The sequence below is a fragment of the Gossypium hirsutum genome, chromosome A07 (assembly GCF_007990345.1).
Source record: "Gossypium hirsutum isolate 1008001.06 chromosome A07, Gossypium_hirsutum_v2.1, whole genome shotgun sequence".
Classification (NCBI taxonomy): domain Eukaryota; kingdom Viridiplantae; phylum Streptophyta; class Magnoliopsida; order Malvales; family Malvaceae; genus Gossypium; species Gossypium hirsutum.
This window is the reverse complement of record NC_053430.1, coordinates 17645228-17663279: the sequence shown is the minus strand read 5'-3', so window position 1 is coordinate 17663279 and position 18052 is coordinate 17645228. Positions and strand designations below refer to the sequence as shown.

Genomic DNA, 18052 nt, shown 5'->3' with positions numbered 1-18052 from the left:
TTTTTATTCATTCTTTTAATACTTTTTGTTTTATTATTATATAATAAATATTTACTTAATTATTAAGATAACATATTTTATTATAATATAAAAATTAAATTTACATAAAATTTATATATATAATTCACTAACCGTCCCACTTAAAGAAACAATGGTAAAATTGCTTTTTTAGTCCCTTTAATTATTTTTAATTCATAATTCAACTTTCACCCTATACACAGTCTAGTCCTTATACCTAATTACTTTTAATTCAAGTAAATTCGCTTACTAATTAACTACACAACTAGCTTAATAATTTAAAAATATTTACAAGTTCGATTTACGGGAATAAAGTCCCGGGAATGCACTTTCCGACACCCTGACTGTCGGGTCTTTACAATTTGGATGAGTTATAATATGCTAACATTGTTTAGCTAAAAGGGCAATATTAAATTTGGACAATCGCGAAATCCTAACCTCCATCTGTTTTCGATAAATATAGCGAATGTAATATCCCGAATTAGGGCCTACTCGGAATAGTGGTTTCATGACTGCAAATTCGAGATAGAAATAATTATTTTGTAATTATTTTTAGGTCTATGATATGATTTCATGATTGTGTGAAAATTTCGTGAAGAAATTCTATGCATAAAGTGCTTAATTTGAAGTTAGGGACTAAATTGAATAAGTTGCAAAACTTGCATTCTAGAAGTTTCTAGTATGAAATTGCTTTGAAATATTAATTAGGAGGTATTAAATAGCAATTTGACCAATTTCTAAGTTTATGGACAAAAATTTGGACATGGATGGAATTTTTGAAAGTTTAGTAAAGAAGGGTATTTTGGTCATTTTGATATTAAATGAAATAAAATGGGAAAAATAACACAAAAATGGTCATCTTCTCCATCTGTTGCTGCCGAATTTTTCTCTCTCCATAGCTAGGGTTTCTTTAACTTTTAAGCTTCATAGTAAGTGATTTCAAGCCCCGTTTTTAATGATTTTTATGTTTTTGAAATCTCAGTAGCTCGATTTAGCTTATGCTAGCAATAATTCAACCTAGGGTTCATAATTGGAAAAATATCCATAGGTGAAATTTGTGTATTTTGGTGTTTTATGATAGAATATGAGGTTTTAAATTATGTTAGACAACTTGTGCTACTTGGTTTTAAGTGAAAACGAGAAAAATGGCTTAATCAGTAAAAATACCTAATAGTCATAAGTACATGTTAGAGTGAGAATTTGATGTTGCCATAGAGGGGAAAAATGATCAGCATGTCATAAAACATAAGAAAATAGGATGAAGTTTAATTTCTGAACCTTGGGGCAAAAGTGCAAATATGCAAAAGTTTAGGGGTCAAAATGAAAATTTGTAAAAATATGATTTTTGGACCCGTATGAATAGTGTGACTAATTATTAGACTAAATGTGATATTATAGATGAAGGAAATCGAGATTCGGGCTTAAATCGGGAAAATACAAGGTTATGGACTAAAATGGTAAATTGCCGTTTCTGGATCGAGGTAAGTTCGTGTGTTAATAATAATGCAATACCATGCATGAATTGTAATTCTCTATTGATATGGCATAAATTGTATGATTTAATATGTTTAAGAGAAGTTGATGGATGGGATGTATGATATGGAAAAAAAATGTAATGCTTATTGTGTCATGTGAAATTGAATGGAAAATTTTTGTTACATGAATTGAGTGTTAAATTACTATTACCTGGGTTGTATGAATTGCTGCACGGTTGTACCTGATGAGATTTCGACAAGTTTGTACGTAAATAATTTATCGATTCTTTTTATTTTGTTATATTTTGCTATCATATCTAATGTGGCTACCTATAGATTGACTATTTGTTGTAAGTTGAAAATTGAAAAAAAGACTATGAATAAATTTGTAACATGTTGGAAGGTGAAGAACTTCCCGGTTGAGCCTTCGGAATAAAAACGATACAAATGATCTATTGTGAGGTCGCATGTGTAATACTAAGTGCAGGCTACTATGCGTACCCGATAACTTCGATCACGTGTGTAGTACTAAATGCAGGCTATTACGTGTATCAGATGGTTAGGTCACGTGTGTAGTACTATGTGCAGGCTACTACGTGTACCGGATAATTGGTCGCATGTGTAGTACTATGTGCAGGCTACTATTCGTACCAGATAACCTTGTCTACAAGTGTGAAAATATGTGCAGGCAACTGAGTATCAGTTATTATTCCGAAGAGTTCAACAGGAAAATCGATTAAGTAAAAATACATGTGAACATGATTATATGATGAATAAGTGCATGTATATGTTTATGAAAATTTTGAGCAATGTGCTCGATATTTGGGTGAACTTCGATAAGACAAAATGGATTAAGTGAAATTATGTAAGAGTGAATTTTAGTAGTAAAACAGTGTTGGACAGCAGCAGTTTCGTGATTTTGAAAATTCACAAAAAATTGTGTAAGTTGAATTAAATTTAAAAAAAAAATTATGGAATTAAATATTTATGAGTCTATTTTCATATAAAAGAAACAGGAGGAGCAAAAGAGTTATATATTATGTGATATTATAATTTTTGTGAGACAGTGTCAGAATGAATTCGAGATCCCTTGTTCTGACTTGGAAAAATTGTTAAAAATTGTACAAAAATAATTATGAGTTATAATTTACATGAATAGAATCTTAAATGAGTCTACTTTCAGGAGGAATGGACGGGAACATCATATGAACCCCGAAATATGAGATAAATAATTTTTAGTGAAGAGAGGTCAGAACTGTTAGACAGCAAAACAGAGGAAACTTTAATGAATAAACTGTACTAATTGGCTAAACCAAAAATTATGAAAATTTTATGGAAGAAATATATATGAATCTAGTTTCAAGGAAAATTAACGAAACTAAATTTGGAGTTTTTTAGCTTCAGATATGAATGATTTAGTAACTGTAACTCGATAACACAGCTTAACCTGAACATGTGTAATTGTACAATTATAGTGTTTTATCTTGAAAAGCGTAGTAGTAATTGCTTATTATTTTCATATGAACTTACTAAGCATAAAGCTTACTCATCCTCTCCATTTCTTTAGTATTGGCAGGTTGGCTCGGGGTTGGAGATTGTCGGAGGCAAAATCACACTATCAAACTATCATTTTTGGGAGAATTAATTCAAATATTAGAAATATCAAGTGAGTGGCATGTATAAGAAATTGGTTTGTGATATGTATTTTTATTATGATTTTGACCATACGTATCAGTTTGCATTGAGTTATCGTATATGATCATGAGATGTGGTCCTTATCCATTATGGTTTATAAGTTTAATTAATCGTGCCATGTCCTATGTTTTGATGTAATGATATAGTTAGCTTTGTTTGTTATGCATGTGTTCGAAAAGTTTTGAATTAAATGAAATTTTATGGCCCGGTTTTCGTCTATGTGTATTGTTAAGTCTGGTAAAGCCTCGTACTCTGTTCCGGCCTTGGATACGGGTAAGGGGTGTTACAGCGAATGTCATGTAGTCCAATGTATACCTCTACAAGACTTATTATTCTTCCACCAAAATATGTTAAGAACACTTTCTAACTTGCTACATAACACCTTTGGTAAAAGAAAGCATTGCATTGCGTAAACAAGTATAACTTGTAATACAACCTTAATAAAAATCTTCTTCCCACTATTAACAAAAATCTCGTACTCCAGCCTTTAATTCTTACTAAACCGATCCAAATAGTGCATAAAGGCTTACTTCTTACTCCTACCCACCATCATGGGTAGTCTCAAATACTTCTCTGGGTTTGTTGAAACCCGAATTCCCAGAATGCTACCTACAATATCCCACTCAACAGACCCAACATTAGCCCTAAAATAAATAAGGGATTTATCGTAGTTTACCTTTTGCCCTGAAGCATTCTTATACTCCAAAACTACTTTAGGAAAATTCTCAACACCTTCTCTTGAAGCATCTCTAAATAAAATATAGCCGCCTGTAAAAAACAAATGGTTGATTGCTAACCTCTCACTTCCAATTCGAGTTCCGCTTATTAACCCAATTGTTTTTGCCTCATTGAGAATAGTAGAAAAACCTTTGGCATATAGCAAAAACAAATAGGGACTAAGTAGGTCATCTTGCCTCAAACCTCTCAAGGGTAAAAACCTGTCACTAGTGCCTTCATTGAGACCAACCGTATAGGAAACAAAGGTAACACACCTCATAACCAATGTCACCCAATTATCATGAAATCCCAACCATAACATCATCCCTGCTAAAAAATCTCATTTCATCCTATCATATACTTTGCTCATGTCGAGCTTAAGCACAAAATTACCTAGCTTACCTAATCTTTTCATTTTAAGGGAATGCAAAATTTTATACGCAACTAAGATATTATTTGATATTTGCCTTCCAGGTATAAAAGCTTCTTGAACCTCGTCAACACAACATTTCAACATACCATTCATTCTGCCCACTTACTTTTGTAATGATTTTATACAAAATATTGCACAAACTAATTGGTCTAAATTGTGTCATGCTTCTAGGACCAGACCCTTCGAAATCAAGACAATATGAGTCTTATTTATTTCATCAATAGCAACCTCACCACTAAGTACAACTAGACAATATTTTGTAACATCATTGCCTATAATATGCAAATATTTTTTTTATAGAAAAGAGTAGGGAAACCATCAATACCTAATGCTTTAATAGAAACCATAGACCTGACAGCAACCCATATTTCCTCTAACCTGAAAGGTAGCAACAACTCCTCATTGATATCCGGTGAAATCTTTCGTTGAACATTAGCATAAATCCACGAAGCATACCCTACAAGGGAGGTCGTGAATCGCTCTATGAAATAGATTGAGGAAATTTCCATAACCTTTTCTTCCTCAAATACCCAACGCCCCTCACCATTCTCAATACTGACAATCTTATTGCACTTTTTTCGACCAGATACAACCTTATGAAAGAAAGTATTGTTTTTATCACCATTTGTAAGCCAATTTACACGAGCTCTCTGTTCCCAAAACAATTTCTCTTTATCCGCTTCTAAATTTATCCCAAGTTGAATCTCTGACAATTCAACGAGAATGTTATCATTTGGATCTTTTTCATAAAGCTCATTCATTCTGAGCTCTAACCTTTTTATTACTGACATCTCTATCTCTTTTAATTGCATGACTCCATAGTCGCAACTTTTTCCCCAACCCTTATAACTTTAAAGCAAACCATCTAAAGATGATGACCAAAATTGACAGATTTCTTCTTCACAAGACCTTTCCAAACACTAATTACCATTAAAGCAGAAATTATGTCGACCCCTTCTCCACCGAATACTCATTCGCCCTTTCGTATCTACTATTATTGGACAGTTATTAGAAAGTAATATGTCCAATGAGCAACATAATAGTTAAGAAAATTATTCCACCAGGCTATATTCACTACTCCCCTATCAAGCCTTTCCCGAATGTTGTTTGATGCTAATCTGTCTCTCTCCAATGTGAACCAATGTCCTATAAACCCCAATCACTTAGTTTATAATCTTGTAGAGCAAATACAAATGCCTCTATATTCCTCTCCACTCGCAATCATCCATCCTTCTTTTCAAAAGAATATGCTATCTTATTAAAATCCCCAACTGTCAACCACATAACTGTTTGATCCTGACCCAACTGATGAAGTAAATCCCATAAATTATCCCTTAGCCATTCCTTAGAATGCCCGTAAAAACCAGTAAAAGGTCATAGTAAACCCTCATGATCATCATGTATTACAACATCAATATGGTATTGTAAATAGCTTTGCAAACTAACCACATAATTTTGTTGCCAACCCAACGATAATCCTCATCTAAAACCCATTTCTCCTACGTCAATTCTGTTAGGAAATCCACACTTTCTTCTAATTCTTTCCATCCTTCTTACACTGACTTTTGTTTCCATAAGAAACACAATTTGGGGACAAATTTCTCTCAGCTTATTCCTGAGACGATTTACTGTTTATGGTTTCCCTAGTCCACGGACAATCCAACTTAAGGTTTTTATTGCGTCTGATTGCCTTGCATTGCAGAGCTAGTCAATCTATCTTGACCTTCCCTTGTCACCCCTGTGTCACCATTGATCAAATCAGTAGAACTCGCTCGAAACGTTCGTTGTCTTTTTTTTTCATCACCAAACTGAATAGGACTATCTTCACCATCTGAGACTAATTCCATATGCTTGAAGTCATTAAGCCCTTTAACATTAGACTCATACTCCCATTTAGATACTCCTTCATTAGCCTTAATCGATTAGAATTTTGTGGACCCTATCAGATTGTGATTAGATTAGGATTAGGATTAGGATTAGGATAAAAATTCTTCACATTATCCCAAAATCACGCTCGTTCACACCTCTATCCTTATCCAAACTCTGGCTTATCGTTCCATCCAACACTCGTAATCATCGACGATCCTCTTCTCATCGGAGCATGCAATGAGATATCCCATCCAAATATGATCTTAGTCGGATCCACCCTCACCCTTATTGGACAAAAGTTCTCCCTATGTCCAACTTACCACAAAGGAAACAAAATAGGTTGAGCTTTTCATACTGAAATCTGGCATATATCGTTCTACTAGTCCCCAACACAATCTTCTTTTTACGCTTTAACGGAAGCCGGACATCCTGTCAAACTTTAATCCTCATATACCTTTTTACAACCGAAGCTAAAATCTTCGTATCATAAACAAGGAAACTCCCTAAAAAAGAACCAAACTATTGCGCATTGCTTCTGACATTAGACCTAGAGGCAAACCGTGTATCTGCACCCAAAACTCCGCATATATCAATGGCAACATACTCGAATCTTTCCCTAGTTGGATCTTATGCATCAACAGTAAATGATTATTAAAAGACCACGATGTCCTCTCCAAAACCCGATTCATGTCAACTTTATAGAAAAACTGAAACAAAACACGCTTCTTACCCAGATCTGTGATGGAGATACCACCAATAGGGTGCCATAAATCAGCCATTGTATTCCTCAATGAAGGGAAATGCATTACACTATCTGTCAAGCAACTTCCAACCAAACAGAACTTGTAGTCTTCTTCTAACTCATTTTCCTCCTCTTGAAATGCCTCCTCCTCTCGTCAACGAGATTCAAATTTGCTACGAACCCTAATCAAAATGTGTCAAAATGACAGACAAAACTTCGTGCCAAAGCAGCAGACTAAAAATTTCTCAATAATTTGAAAATTCTAATAATTAGAATTACTTAATCACAATCGGTCAGAATTAATAAACATATAGACAATGTTAAAATCTTAATTATGAGTATTAATGCTTTTTAACTTTTTTAAGTATTAATTAGTTAATTACATTAACTTATATTTTAACTGTGAGAATTTTTTAATTTTGTTTTTTATTCTCACATTACTTTTGAAAAGAAATTTACAATATTGCAGTTAAAACATATATTGTTAAATTGTATTCTTAATATTTGATTACTTAATAAAATTTAACAAATATTTTAAAAAATATATATTAAATATTATTTTAGATTTAATAAAATCGAATAAGCTAATACAGACTTGGTAAATAAAAGTAAGGGTACAGTATTCTACCAATAAATCTAAATTCTTAAATTATAAAATGCAAAATTTCTTATAATTAAAAAAATAAAAATCTTAAAATATAAAAAAATTGATATATTAAACATTTACTTTATAATTTTAGTTATTAATAAATATAATTAAAAAGACAAGCCATGTATAGCGGGACTATATTCCTAGTATATATATATAATGTTTAAAAAAACTTTTCAACCAATGAGAATTTCTTTTATTTTCCATCATATTACAAAATTAATTTTTAAAAAAATTATAACTTTATTTAGAATTATTAGTTAAAAAAAGTTATGTTAATTTTAAAATAAAGTTATTATTTGAATAAAACTCTATGCAGAAAATATAGCAAAAAAAAGTGATAATTATAGTTATAAATTAATTTACAATTATTAATTAAAAAAATTAACGTAAATAAATGTTTTACTTGAATAGAGTAAAATAGAGTTATTACTAGAATAAAACTCTAAACATACTAATTATCACTTAATTAATATTATAGTTATATACCAATTAAAATTTAAGTTTAGGTTTATAAATCGCATTCACTAGTTAGACATATTCATTCAAGTAACATCTAAGAAAAATTACCGGTGAAAAATTAAAACAATGATTATTCGAAGAGGCAATATCGACAATGGCACTAGAGAGCGACAGAAGATTATTTTAATTGATGATGAAGTAATATAATGTTATGATACTATTTTTTAAATTTTTCTATACAAGTTTTTTATATTGTTTGAAGCAAGCACTCTTAAAACCCTTTTTTTATCTATTTGTTATTTGTTTGGTGCAAGTGAAAAATATTTTGAAACTAAAGTCGAATTTCAGCAATTATTTTTAAATTATTATTGTTAAATGTGTTTATTAATTTAGTTTAAATATCTTTCCTATTTATGATGAACTATTATTATAATTATTGCATGTCGTTTTACCCTTTTTTCTATTTTTTCAAATTAATATTATATTTTAATTTCTTATATAGTTTCAAATTTGTATATTATTTAAAAATTAAGAGAAATTATCACTATAAGTAACAATAATTAAAAATTGTATATTATTTAAAAATTAAGAGAAATTATCACTATAAGTAACAATAATTAAAAATTAAGTATGTAAAATCACATGCAACGCATTGGATATTAGATACTAGTATTATATAAATATGTGAATATTATATATATATATATATATCAATTGCATATAATTATATTTATATGAAATTATTAATTACTTATTAAATGATTATATTTTAATTTCAAATATAATTATAAAAATAAAAGATAATTAAGATAAAAAGATATAGATTAATTTAAAATAATAATATCTTGTACACACTAATACTAACCATTGTGGACTGAAATGCACCGATTATAGTGGCACCAAAACGAAAAGTAAAATTTATTATTTCAATTTACTACAAAAATAGGAGAATTGACTGGTTCATTTTTGGAGGGAAATTTATTTAACATTGTTTCAGGTGGGAAAAGAGAAAATTTTCCAAGATAGTTGCAATTTTAAGGAAAATGTGGGTTAAATAAAATTACAAGCGGGATATCTTTAGAATGAATCAGACCCTCATATTTACCAACCATTTTCTTACATTTGCCCATTCAAGATTTGCAATCTTTTAATGCTTTGAAAAAGAATATATAAGCAGAGCAATGTGTGAGGCCACCCACAAGATTCTCCACTCATTCTCATTATATTATTTTCAGGTTAAGGATGCTTCCCTTGAGACTCTAAAGGTGCTTGTACACTGGAATAAAGTAGCACTGAGAATAAAGTAGCCGACTTGGATTTCTCAATTTCTTCCCTCACTTGAAATGGCTATTATTACACTTACCCCTTATCCAAACCTCAGTTTTCTGACAACCCAGTTCTTCTCCACCAATATAAATGCAGCGTATCAGCATGTGGCTCCTGCCGAAATTACAACAGAAATTTCCAAAAATAGAAATTTTAAGATATCATTACTTGCCCAATAACTCATGCTTTTTGTATGTATTCACGACTTTCTACGAAATAGTTAAAGATGATTATGTAATCAACCATTCACCAAGTAAATTATACTGTGGAGAAACATAACTATAATTTGAAGATGAAGAATAAATGGCACACTTGGCTGCCATTGCCAATGGATAAAGGATAAAAAGTTCACTAAAAGGAAACGGGACAAAATGGCCATAAGCAATCCAATAACAAGCAAAATTGATGATAAGTGGTGGACTTTCGCTTAGCTTTTTTTTTATTTGCATTTTGTTTAATGGCCGAAAATAAAGAAAGTTTGATACAAGTTAATGATAATTATGAATAAAATTAACAAGAACGTAAAATTTTAGGAACTTGACCTAATCTAAGGTAGAAGATGAGTGAACTTCTGGGGGTGCTTCCTGCTGCTGCTATCAAGTAAATAGAGGGAGATAGAAGCTGAAATATGTGCACAGACAGCAACTTCTTTCTGCTATCCAGTGAGAGAGGTTTGTTTATCTCTTTCACAAGTTCATTCAAGTGAACACCAAGTTGATCAAAATTTTCTGAACCTACAAAACAATAATAATAATACTATGAGTTAATTGAAATCCTTGAAACAAAGAACATTAACAGTCAGCAAGCATGTGAAATATCAAATCAAAGCCCTTGAAACAGTTTTCTTTCTTTTCTAAAGTAACTGGGAAAAATACGGTTTTATCACCAGTATAGCGAGGAGCAACCAAGTGCAAAACCACTTCACCAGTCGAGCTACATGAACTAATACCGTCAGCCGAAAGCTTGGAGAAAGAAAATAAGGAAGATGGAAGCCATTGTAGGTGAAAAGCATAAAAAGGGTTGGATAAAGTTTGCAATTCAACAAGTAAATGAAACAGACAGTTGGGGTTCTAAAGTACATTGATACAAGTGTATAACATTAACTCAGAAATACCAAAAGCACTGCAGAGCAGCACAAAGTCAGAATCCAATATCTCAAACATAGTGCTGAGCTACGTACAAGCTCGATTACAAACAAAACTACCAAGAAAAAGGTCTATTCTTCTAGTGAAAAGGAATTGCTTACCAATTAAGTCAGTATCAGGACAATGAACTAGATATATGCAGAATGAGAATAGGCATCAGTCATAATCAAGCCTAAGAACAAAAAAGTGATTCCTTCTCTGTCAAAAAGAATACAACTATGAAATTATTGCCTCATATTCCTGTTTAAATCATATTGTCACATCTATTCCTAGTAAAAGAAGAAAAATAACCCAGCTTCGATTCCATTCCAACCCCAAAACACCCAAGCAAAGATCTAAAACAAAGGTTTTGAAGCAAATTAGCATGCTACAATTCAATTCTCAGCAAAAGGAAGTTCCTTTGATAACCAAAAATTGTAACAGGCATGATAAATGAAAGAAAAAGACTGACCTTGGTACAAAAATCTAGCTAATTTAATTTATCATTGGGAACCATATCTATTCCCATCAGACCAGTCTCTCTGCTGCATCATCCCATAGGAGTTCGCTTCGTACCCATTCTGATGATGATATTGTCTTTGTTGATGATACAATCCTTGATGCATCCCCACATGTCCATACATCGGCATCGGGACCGGCATCATTGGTGCCCCATAAGACATCGGTATAGCCATGCCCAAATGCCCATTCCCATTCCCATTGGCACCACCACCACCACTTCCTCCTCCACCACCGCCACCACTTCCAGTCTCGTGAAGACTCTGCGGCACCGGTGTTGATGCAAAAAGCTGATCGGAAGCTGAAGGGCCTTCGTTGCTTAACCCTTGCATTCTCTTCAAGTAAAGCCGATATTTTTGCAAATGACTGGCAACGTTCTCGCGGGTCAAGCCTTCCACGTTCATTAACTGCATGATTGTTTTGGGAAACGCGCTTTTTATCCCTAGATGAGCCACCACATCAACGAATCTCTTGTGCAGCTGCGGCGTCCACACTAAACGCGGTCGTTTCAATGTCCTCCCAGACGGATCGTCCGAGTTCTCCGTCGTCCTAACCGCTGAATCCGCTTCCTCTGCAATATCCATCTTCCTCATCTTCTTCGGGTCAGATCCGGAGCCCGACCCCGACCCATATCCTTCCGCTTCAACGACTATCGTATCACGGAAATTGCTATTACTGTTATTGTTATTGGTGGTTGAGGAGTGGGCCCCGGTAGAGCGGAGAGAAGAGAGAGTACTGCGAGAAGCGCGGTTGACATCAACTACGGTCCGACGAGGCTCCGGCGAGATGCTGAAAGCGGAGGCAAGTTCCGGCGGGATTAAGGATTGGGATAATGGAGTTAAATCATCGCAGTTAGGTAATCCCATCTCCCACTCGATAACTCTTTCTTCGACATCGTCATCGTCGTCATCAACGATGGTGGTAATGGCGTTTGCGGTTGCTTCTTCATCGTCTCCGCCGTTAGCTTCAAAGTCACTCATCTTCACTTCTTGACCCATATTTAATGCTTTTGGCCTTGAAAATAGGGATTTAAAAATAATAAGAAATGACTTTTTCAGAGATGATCGTTTGGATCGGAAATGAAAGAGTAAAAACTGTAGAGATTTTCAAATATTTGCGTTGAAATCGGGGGCTGTTTGGGAAGTAAGAAAAAAACTTTGGTTTTTTACATTTTAGAGGGTAGAAGGAAAATAAAGGAAACGGAAGAGAAAAGGAAAAGTGCAATATCTGATTCCAGATCGGTCTAGCGGTGGTGCCCACGTGGACGAGTTAACCAGATATTTTTGATCCGCTAAATATCTCCCTCCCTTCTCCTATAAATCTCAAAATCAGCATTTGTCCATTTAGGTTTGGCCACGTAAGTAAAATCTGTACTGTTCGGATGGAAGCGGTCTTGCTGGATCGTCGCTATGTAATTGAATTACAGTTAACATCATCTTAAATTGAATAAGAAAACATTTTATATCTTATCGCATTCTAGGATAGTGTTAATATTTTAAATTTAAGCTAATACTAAATACATAAATTCATAGTAATGTTACTTGAAATTAATTATAATGTTACTTGAAATTAATTATAATATATTTTTTTTGAAAGAATATTCTATGCAAGGTTAATGTATAAATCTCATTTATCATTATGACATATCCTCACTGATAAACATTAAAATACATATAAAAATAAATATTATTTATAATTATTAAATATATATAAATGCGAAATGCGAAATCTAAAATCTAAAACTTAAAAAAAATCATAATTAATATTTAATTATATTAATTCTCAATTTTTTAAATTTATATTAATCCAATTATCCATAAATTAATAATGAATGAAATATTAGATTGGATATAATTCAATATTACTGAATTTACAGGTAAGCTCACTTTTGAGGGTGATTTTGGGAAAGAGCGGATTGGAAGTAATGTTGGGACGGTTTTGCCCTTTTAAAGTGGACTAACGAATGAGAGAAGAGAATGTTGGTGAACAGCTAGAGGAGATACGTGGGTGAACAGCGTGGAAGGTTGTAAACCGTTGGATGATAAGTATGAAGGATGGATAGGAGGAAGACCAAAGTTTGTCCACTTGGACACCAATATTATTTATTGTAATATTCTGGCAACACTCATTTTTAAACTTATCATCATCTATATTAAATTACAATTCTAGAAAAGCTATTTATACATACAAACTCCTTTATTATATATTATCCTTCATCATCTACATTGAATATTCAGTCAAATAAAATGTATATTAATAGGAAACACATTAATTTTATTAAATGTGAAAACTGTAGAAAATTAATATAGTATGGGTTAAATATAAATCAACTAATGACTTTTTTTTGGAATAATATACAAAATAATTATTTATTTAAATAGTATGTTTCTTTTTTACCAAAATAGCATGAGACATAATTTTTAAACCTCAAATCACATCGTAACTGTTAATTTAGGGTTGACAGATATACACTTTGTTGGACCAATTTTCTTTGCCTAGCCCACTAATCAAACCCATTAACCACTAGCCCAATCCTATAACCCAAAAAAGCCCAAAACCAAAGCAAAATTCACCCCAAATACCCTCATCCCAACGTGCCTCCACCATCCACTGCACCTCCGAGACGAGCGCTACCAATAGTCCTTCTTTATCCCGCCTTGTGCTTCCGAGATATCCGCAACAACACCTGTAACAGGAAGCAAACAGATAGCAACCAATAGAAGAGTTTATTTGCTTTTCTAGGCTATAAAAGCCATTTTAAACATTGTAAACGAGGCTCTTTCTTTTTTTTTGCTCATTATATAAGTACACTAGCAGAAATTATAGAGAAAAGATCGGAAGTAAATCAAAAATCTAGTCTCAAGATTGAAAGGTGATTTTTCATTCTTCTTCCTGTAACTTTTTTGATTCGTATTTTTTTTCTTTTTTTTTATTTTGTTTATAGACTGATTTTAAGTAAAAAGAAAGAAAGGAGGGCTTACCCGGTCGTGATCCGTGAACCGGCGATGGGGTGGAGGTGCGTGGCACCGATGATGCTCCAGGGTGGCGCAAGCTAGGTTGAACTCCTAGCAAAAATGGAGAGGGAGCAAGGAAGAAGAAGCATTCTGCTTCTTTTTTGAAAAACACTAGAAATAAAAAATAAAATGGGTTCTTAAAAATGGCAGATGCCATTCAATAGCTTTTAAAGTGGTGGGGCCCACACGTTTTGCCCTTAAAGGGTCAATTTGCGTACTAAGTCCCCGTGCATTTTCTTGCTGCCCAAATCTGCTTCACTTTTTTTTTTGAATTTCACCCAGCAATTTTGTGAAACTTTTAATTTAGTCCATATTAAATAGGTTCAAGAATTTGGGTAAATTACATTTTTAAACCCCCTTGTTCCACGCGCGCTCCAATGAGATCCTCCCTTCCCATTTTATTTATGTTTTACCCCAGAACTTCCGTTGTGATTCCAATTAAGCCCTATTTTGTTTATTTTAGACACTTTTATCACAAATTTTTTTTGGTATTATTATTAATCTATTATTACTTTTTTTTACTATCATTTTTTAAATTATTTTCCTATTATTTATTGTATTATTTTTTACACTATTATTTATTATGCTTATTATATTATTTTCATTATTTTTTATTTATTTTCATTTAATTTAATCAATTTGAGTTATGTTTTACATTATTATATCATTTTATATTACATGCTTATTATAGTTTTTTTTAGCAAAGTTAATTATTTTATGTATAAATCTTCATCATATTTATTATATTATTTGTTATATTATTATTTTTTACTAATAAGCATTTTTATACTATTTAGTTTCTTTTAGGCTCATAATTTTAAATATAGTTTATTATACTTCTTATTTTCTTCATTATTTTTACTATTTACTACCATTTTTTTATTACTTATAACTTATATATATACATTTTTTCCCCTAAAAGTTTTTTTCCTTCAAATATATTCTTTAATGGACTTATCATATTGTTTTTTATATACACCATTTTTTTATCAGTTATTTTATACTAAATTATTATTATTTATTACTCCTCACTATATATTATTATTGATTTCATATTACTTGCTGTCCATATTCTTTTATATATATATGTATTATATTTTATTCATACATTTGTTTCTTTTAAATCCCATTTCAAAGTATACCTCGGTCTTCAAAATATTTTCTTATGTTATTTTGCATATATATTCAATTTAAATTATGCCTTTTACTTTATATGCATATCTTTTGATCCTGTTATGATTTAGTCGTATTATATTGTTGCATTAGATTATTGTTATATATTTCACAATGGCATACCTGTTTCCTTATATGGTATAACGACTCAAATTTAAACTCACTTAAGCCAGTTCTTAGTTTTTTCGTTTTTTTCAAAAATAAATTAAATAAATACATTTTTTAATTGACTTTAGATCGTTTTCGAAAGTCGTATAAAACAAGGCAATGTTTCGCGTTTGGAAGTCCGAAAGAGTCGTGCCCTAACGTGCTGGGTTGTGGTTTTTTTTCGGTCATCTAAATGTTTAAATATACTTCTAGTCTCAGGTTTTGGAAAATTAAGGGACTATTTGGGTCTTGAGGGTTAAAATGTTGCATCCTAACGTGTTGGGTGTGACATTTTGTCCTTTTAGAACAAATAAGCCTTAATATCCCAAAACGAACCGTTCAAATATTTTCTAAAAGAATTATATTTTAAAATCTCTTAAAATTTTCAACAATAAGGACATTATTAATCAATTTGGTACCGATTTTGGGTGTTACGAGGGTGCTAATCCTTCCTCGTACGTAATTGATTCCCGAACCTGTTTTCTTAACATTCGTAGACCAAAATGCTTTATAAGGTGACCCAATTACACCTCAAAAAGAATTGGTGGCGACTCCATCCATGTTTTTAAAGTCGATCCACGTTTTAAAATTAAAAATGGTTTCGACAGCTTGGCGACTCCGCTGGGGACCTTAACAGAGAGTCAAGCCATAAAATTGATTAATTTCTGTCCTTTTATCGAAAATGGAAATTGTGTTTTGAAATTATTTTTTCTTCCGTCACATTTGTTAGTATCATTTTTATTTTCTCTTATGTTATTCTTACATCATACTGCATGCCGTTGTGGTCACACCCTTAAGTGGGAGTGAGAAGCAATGCCTTCGTGAGGTTTTCACCTCCGCATGGGCTAGTGGATCGCCTCCGGGATACATCCATACCTATGGTTTCGTGAGGTTTTCACCTCCGCATGGCCATAGGGAAATGTATCCCCCTGAACTGAACTCGATCCATATGAGCCTATAATGGGTGAGGATCAAGGAATCTGCTGGTTCAGGTACCCTTTCCTTAGAACTGAACCGCATATAGTAACCTTTAGGGACTTACCCTAAGTAGAGCCATGCCAAATTCTAGTGATTACCCAAATAGGTTTTTGATTATTTCTTGCTTGCTTTGATTTTTATTATTTGATACTAACTTATTGTGTTTTATTTTTTCCATGATTGCATGTCATTCCATATCTAGGAAGGTGTCAATACGTGTTCGATTACTAAGAGAGCTTGTCATGGAGAGCGGACTTCTTGATAAAGTGGGGGATAACGCGGTTGTCTGTGCATGGTCAGAGAATGCTCAGCTCAAGAAAGGGGATAGCTTGGCCGAGGGGTATGCGTCGGAGTTGTGGGACTTCACCTGTATTAGTGTGACACAGAATGAGCTCCAAGAATTGAGGGATATATGGGCCCGCTGGAATGACGAGACCAAGAAATTGTTCTACTACAACTACGGTGATCTGCCTTACCTGCTCGACATTAAGGTAGACAAGTACTTGTTTCGAGCTATGACTCAGTTCTGGAACCCTGCATATAGTTGTTTCACCTTCGGGAAAGTGGACTTGGTGCCAACCGTGGAGGAGCATTCAGCCCTGTTACGTTGTCCAAGGTTTCAAACGGACAGAGTGTATGTTAAGGTCCCCAATGTACCAAGTTTTGTAAAGAACCTAATAAACGTCACTGGGATGAGTAAGCAGTGGGTTACAGCCCGGATTTAACAAAAAGGTGAGAGGAAATGCATTTCTTGGGTGAACTTGAGAGACTTGGTCCTGGCACATCCAGATGTAAAAAAGAAGGTTGACATTTTCACCTTGAGTATTTATGGGTTAGTGATCTTTCCCAAAGCGTTACGACATATCGACAAAGCAGTCACTAATTTATTTGATCGGCTTACCAAGCGGGCTACACCGGTACCAGCAATTCTAGCAGAGACATTCAGATCTTTAAATGTGTGTCGAATGGCAGGTGAAGGAAGATTCGTGGGATGCGTGCAATTATTATTGGTTTGGTTCGATGGCCACTTCTGGAAAGTTCACAGAAAGCCGAATCGAGTTTTTTTTTTGAAAATTATTCCCCTTTGAAAGAGATAGCAGCTACGCCCATGAGGGACGACATATCAAAAGAAAGGTGGATGAGAATTCTCCAAAATCTCCAAGAAAAAGATGTGGAATGGAAGGCCCCTTGGATGGTTCCTGATGAAGTCCTCTACCGGTGCGGAAATTTTGATTGGGTACCTCTGCTTGAAGTTTGGGGAGCTGTTGGGTATGCCCCTTTGCTGGTGTTAAGGCAGTATGAGTTAGAGCAGTTTGTACCTGCGACACATGGGTTAGCTCATAGTGAATTTTTGTATAAAGGGGATAATTATAATAAGAGAGTTCGACAAATTGCCGATGCTTGGAAACAGACACACCGAATGAAGAAGTTGACTGGATGCCCAATGACGACTCCTGAGTACAGTAGGTGGTTGAGTAAGAGGATCAATGATAATATTCCGAGGCCTAGTCTAGAAGGCGTCCAATCGATGGAAGAAAACTTACGAGTAATTCCTTCTGAGCTGGAAATTATAAAACAAGACTTCAAAAGGAGAAATTCAGAGTTAGGAAAGAAGATAAAACAGTTGGAGGAAGAGAAGATGCATCTAAGGTTAGATATCGACGTTCAGAAACTCGAGGCTGAGAAACTACAAAAGGGGAAAAGAAAAGCT

At 33.3% G+C, this 18052-nt stretch overlaps 1 protein-coding gene across 2 annotated transcripts; it reads right to left on the bottom strand.

Annotated features, from left to right (window-relative positions):
• Positions 1 to 9246: 9246 nt before the first annotated feature.
• On the bottom strand, positions 9247 to 12447 carry LOC107942399 (transcription factor LUX). Of its 2 annotated transcripts, XR_001695833.2 has the most exons (3): positions 10983 to 12447; positions 9929 to 10120; positions 9247 to 9500 (listed from the first exon to the last, which is right to left on the bottom strand). XR_001695833.2 is itself a non-coding variant. In XM_016876063.2 (2 exons), exon 1 carries the CDS (start codon positions 12025 to 12027, stop codon positions 11014 to 11016), a length of 1014 nt encoding a protein of 337 aa, XP_016731552.2. In that variant the 5' UTR covers positions 12028 to 12447; the 3' UTR covers positions 9680 to 10120; positions 10983 to 11013. The 2 variants fall into 2 exon arrangements, 1 of the variants encoding a protein (XP_016731552.2); XM_016876063.2 differs by lacking the exon at positions 9247 to 9500 and having other exon boundaries at positions 9680 to 10120.
• Positions 12448 to 18052: the final 5605 nt, after the last annotated feature.

Bases quoted from the DNA above. Each gene is read 5' to 3' on its own strand.
- LOC107942399 (XM_016876063.2), bottom strand. From the start codon at position 12,027: ATGGGTCAAGAAGTGAAGATGAGTGACTTTGAAGCTAACGGCGGAGAC.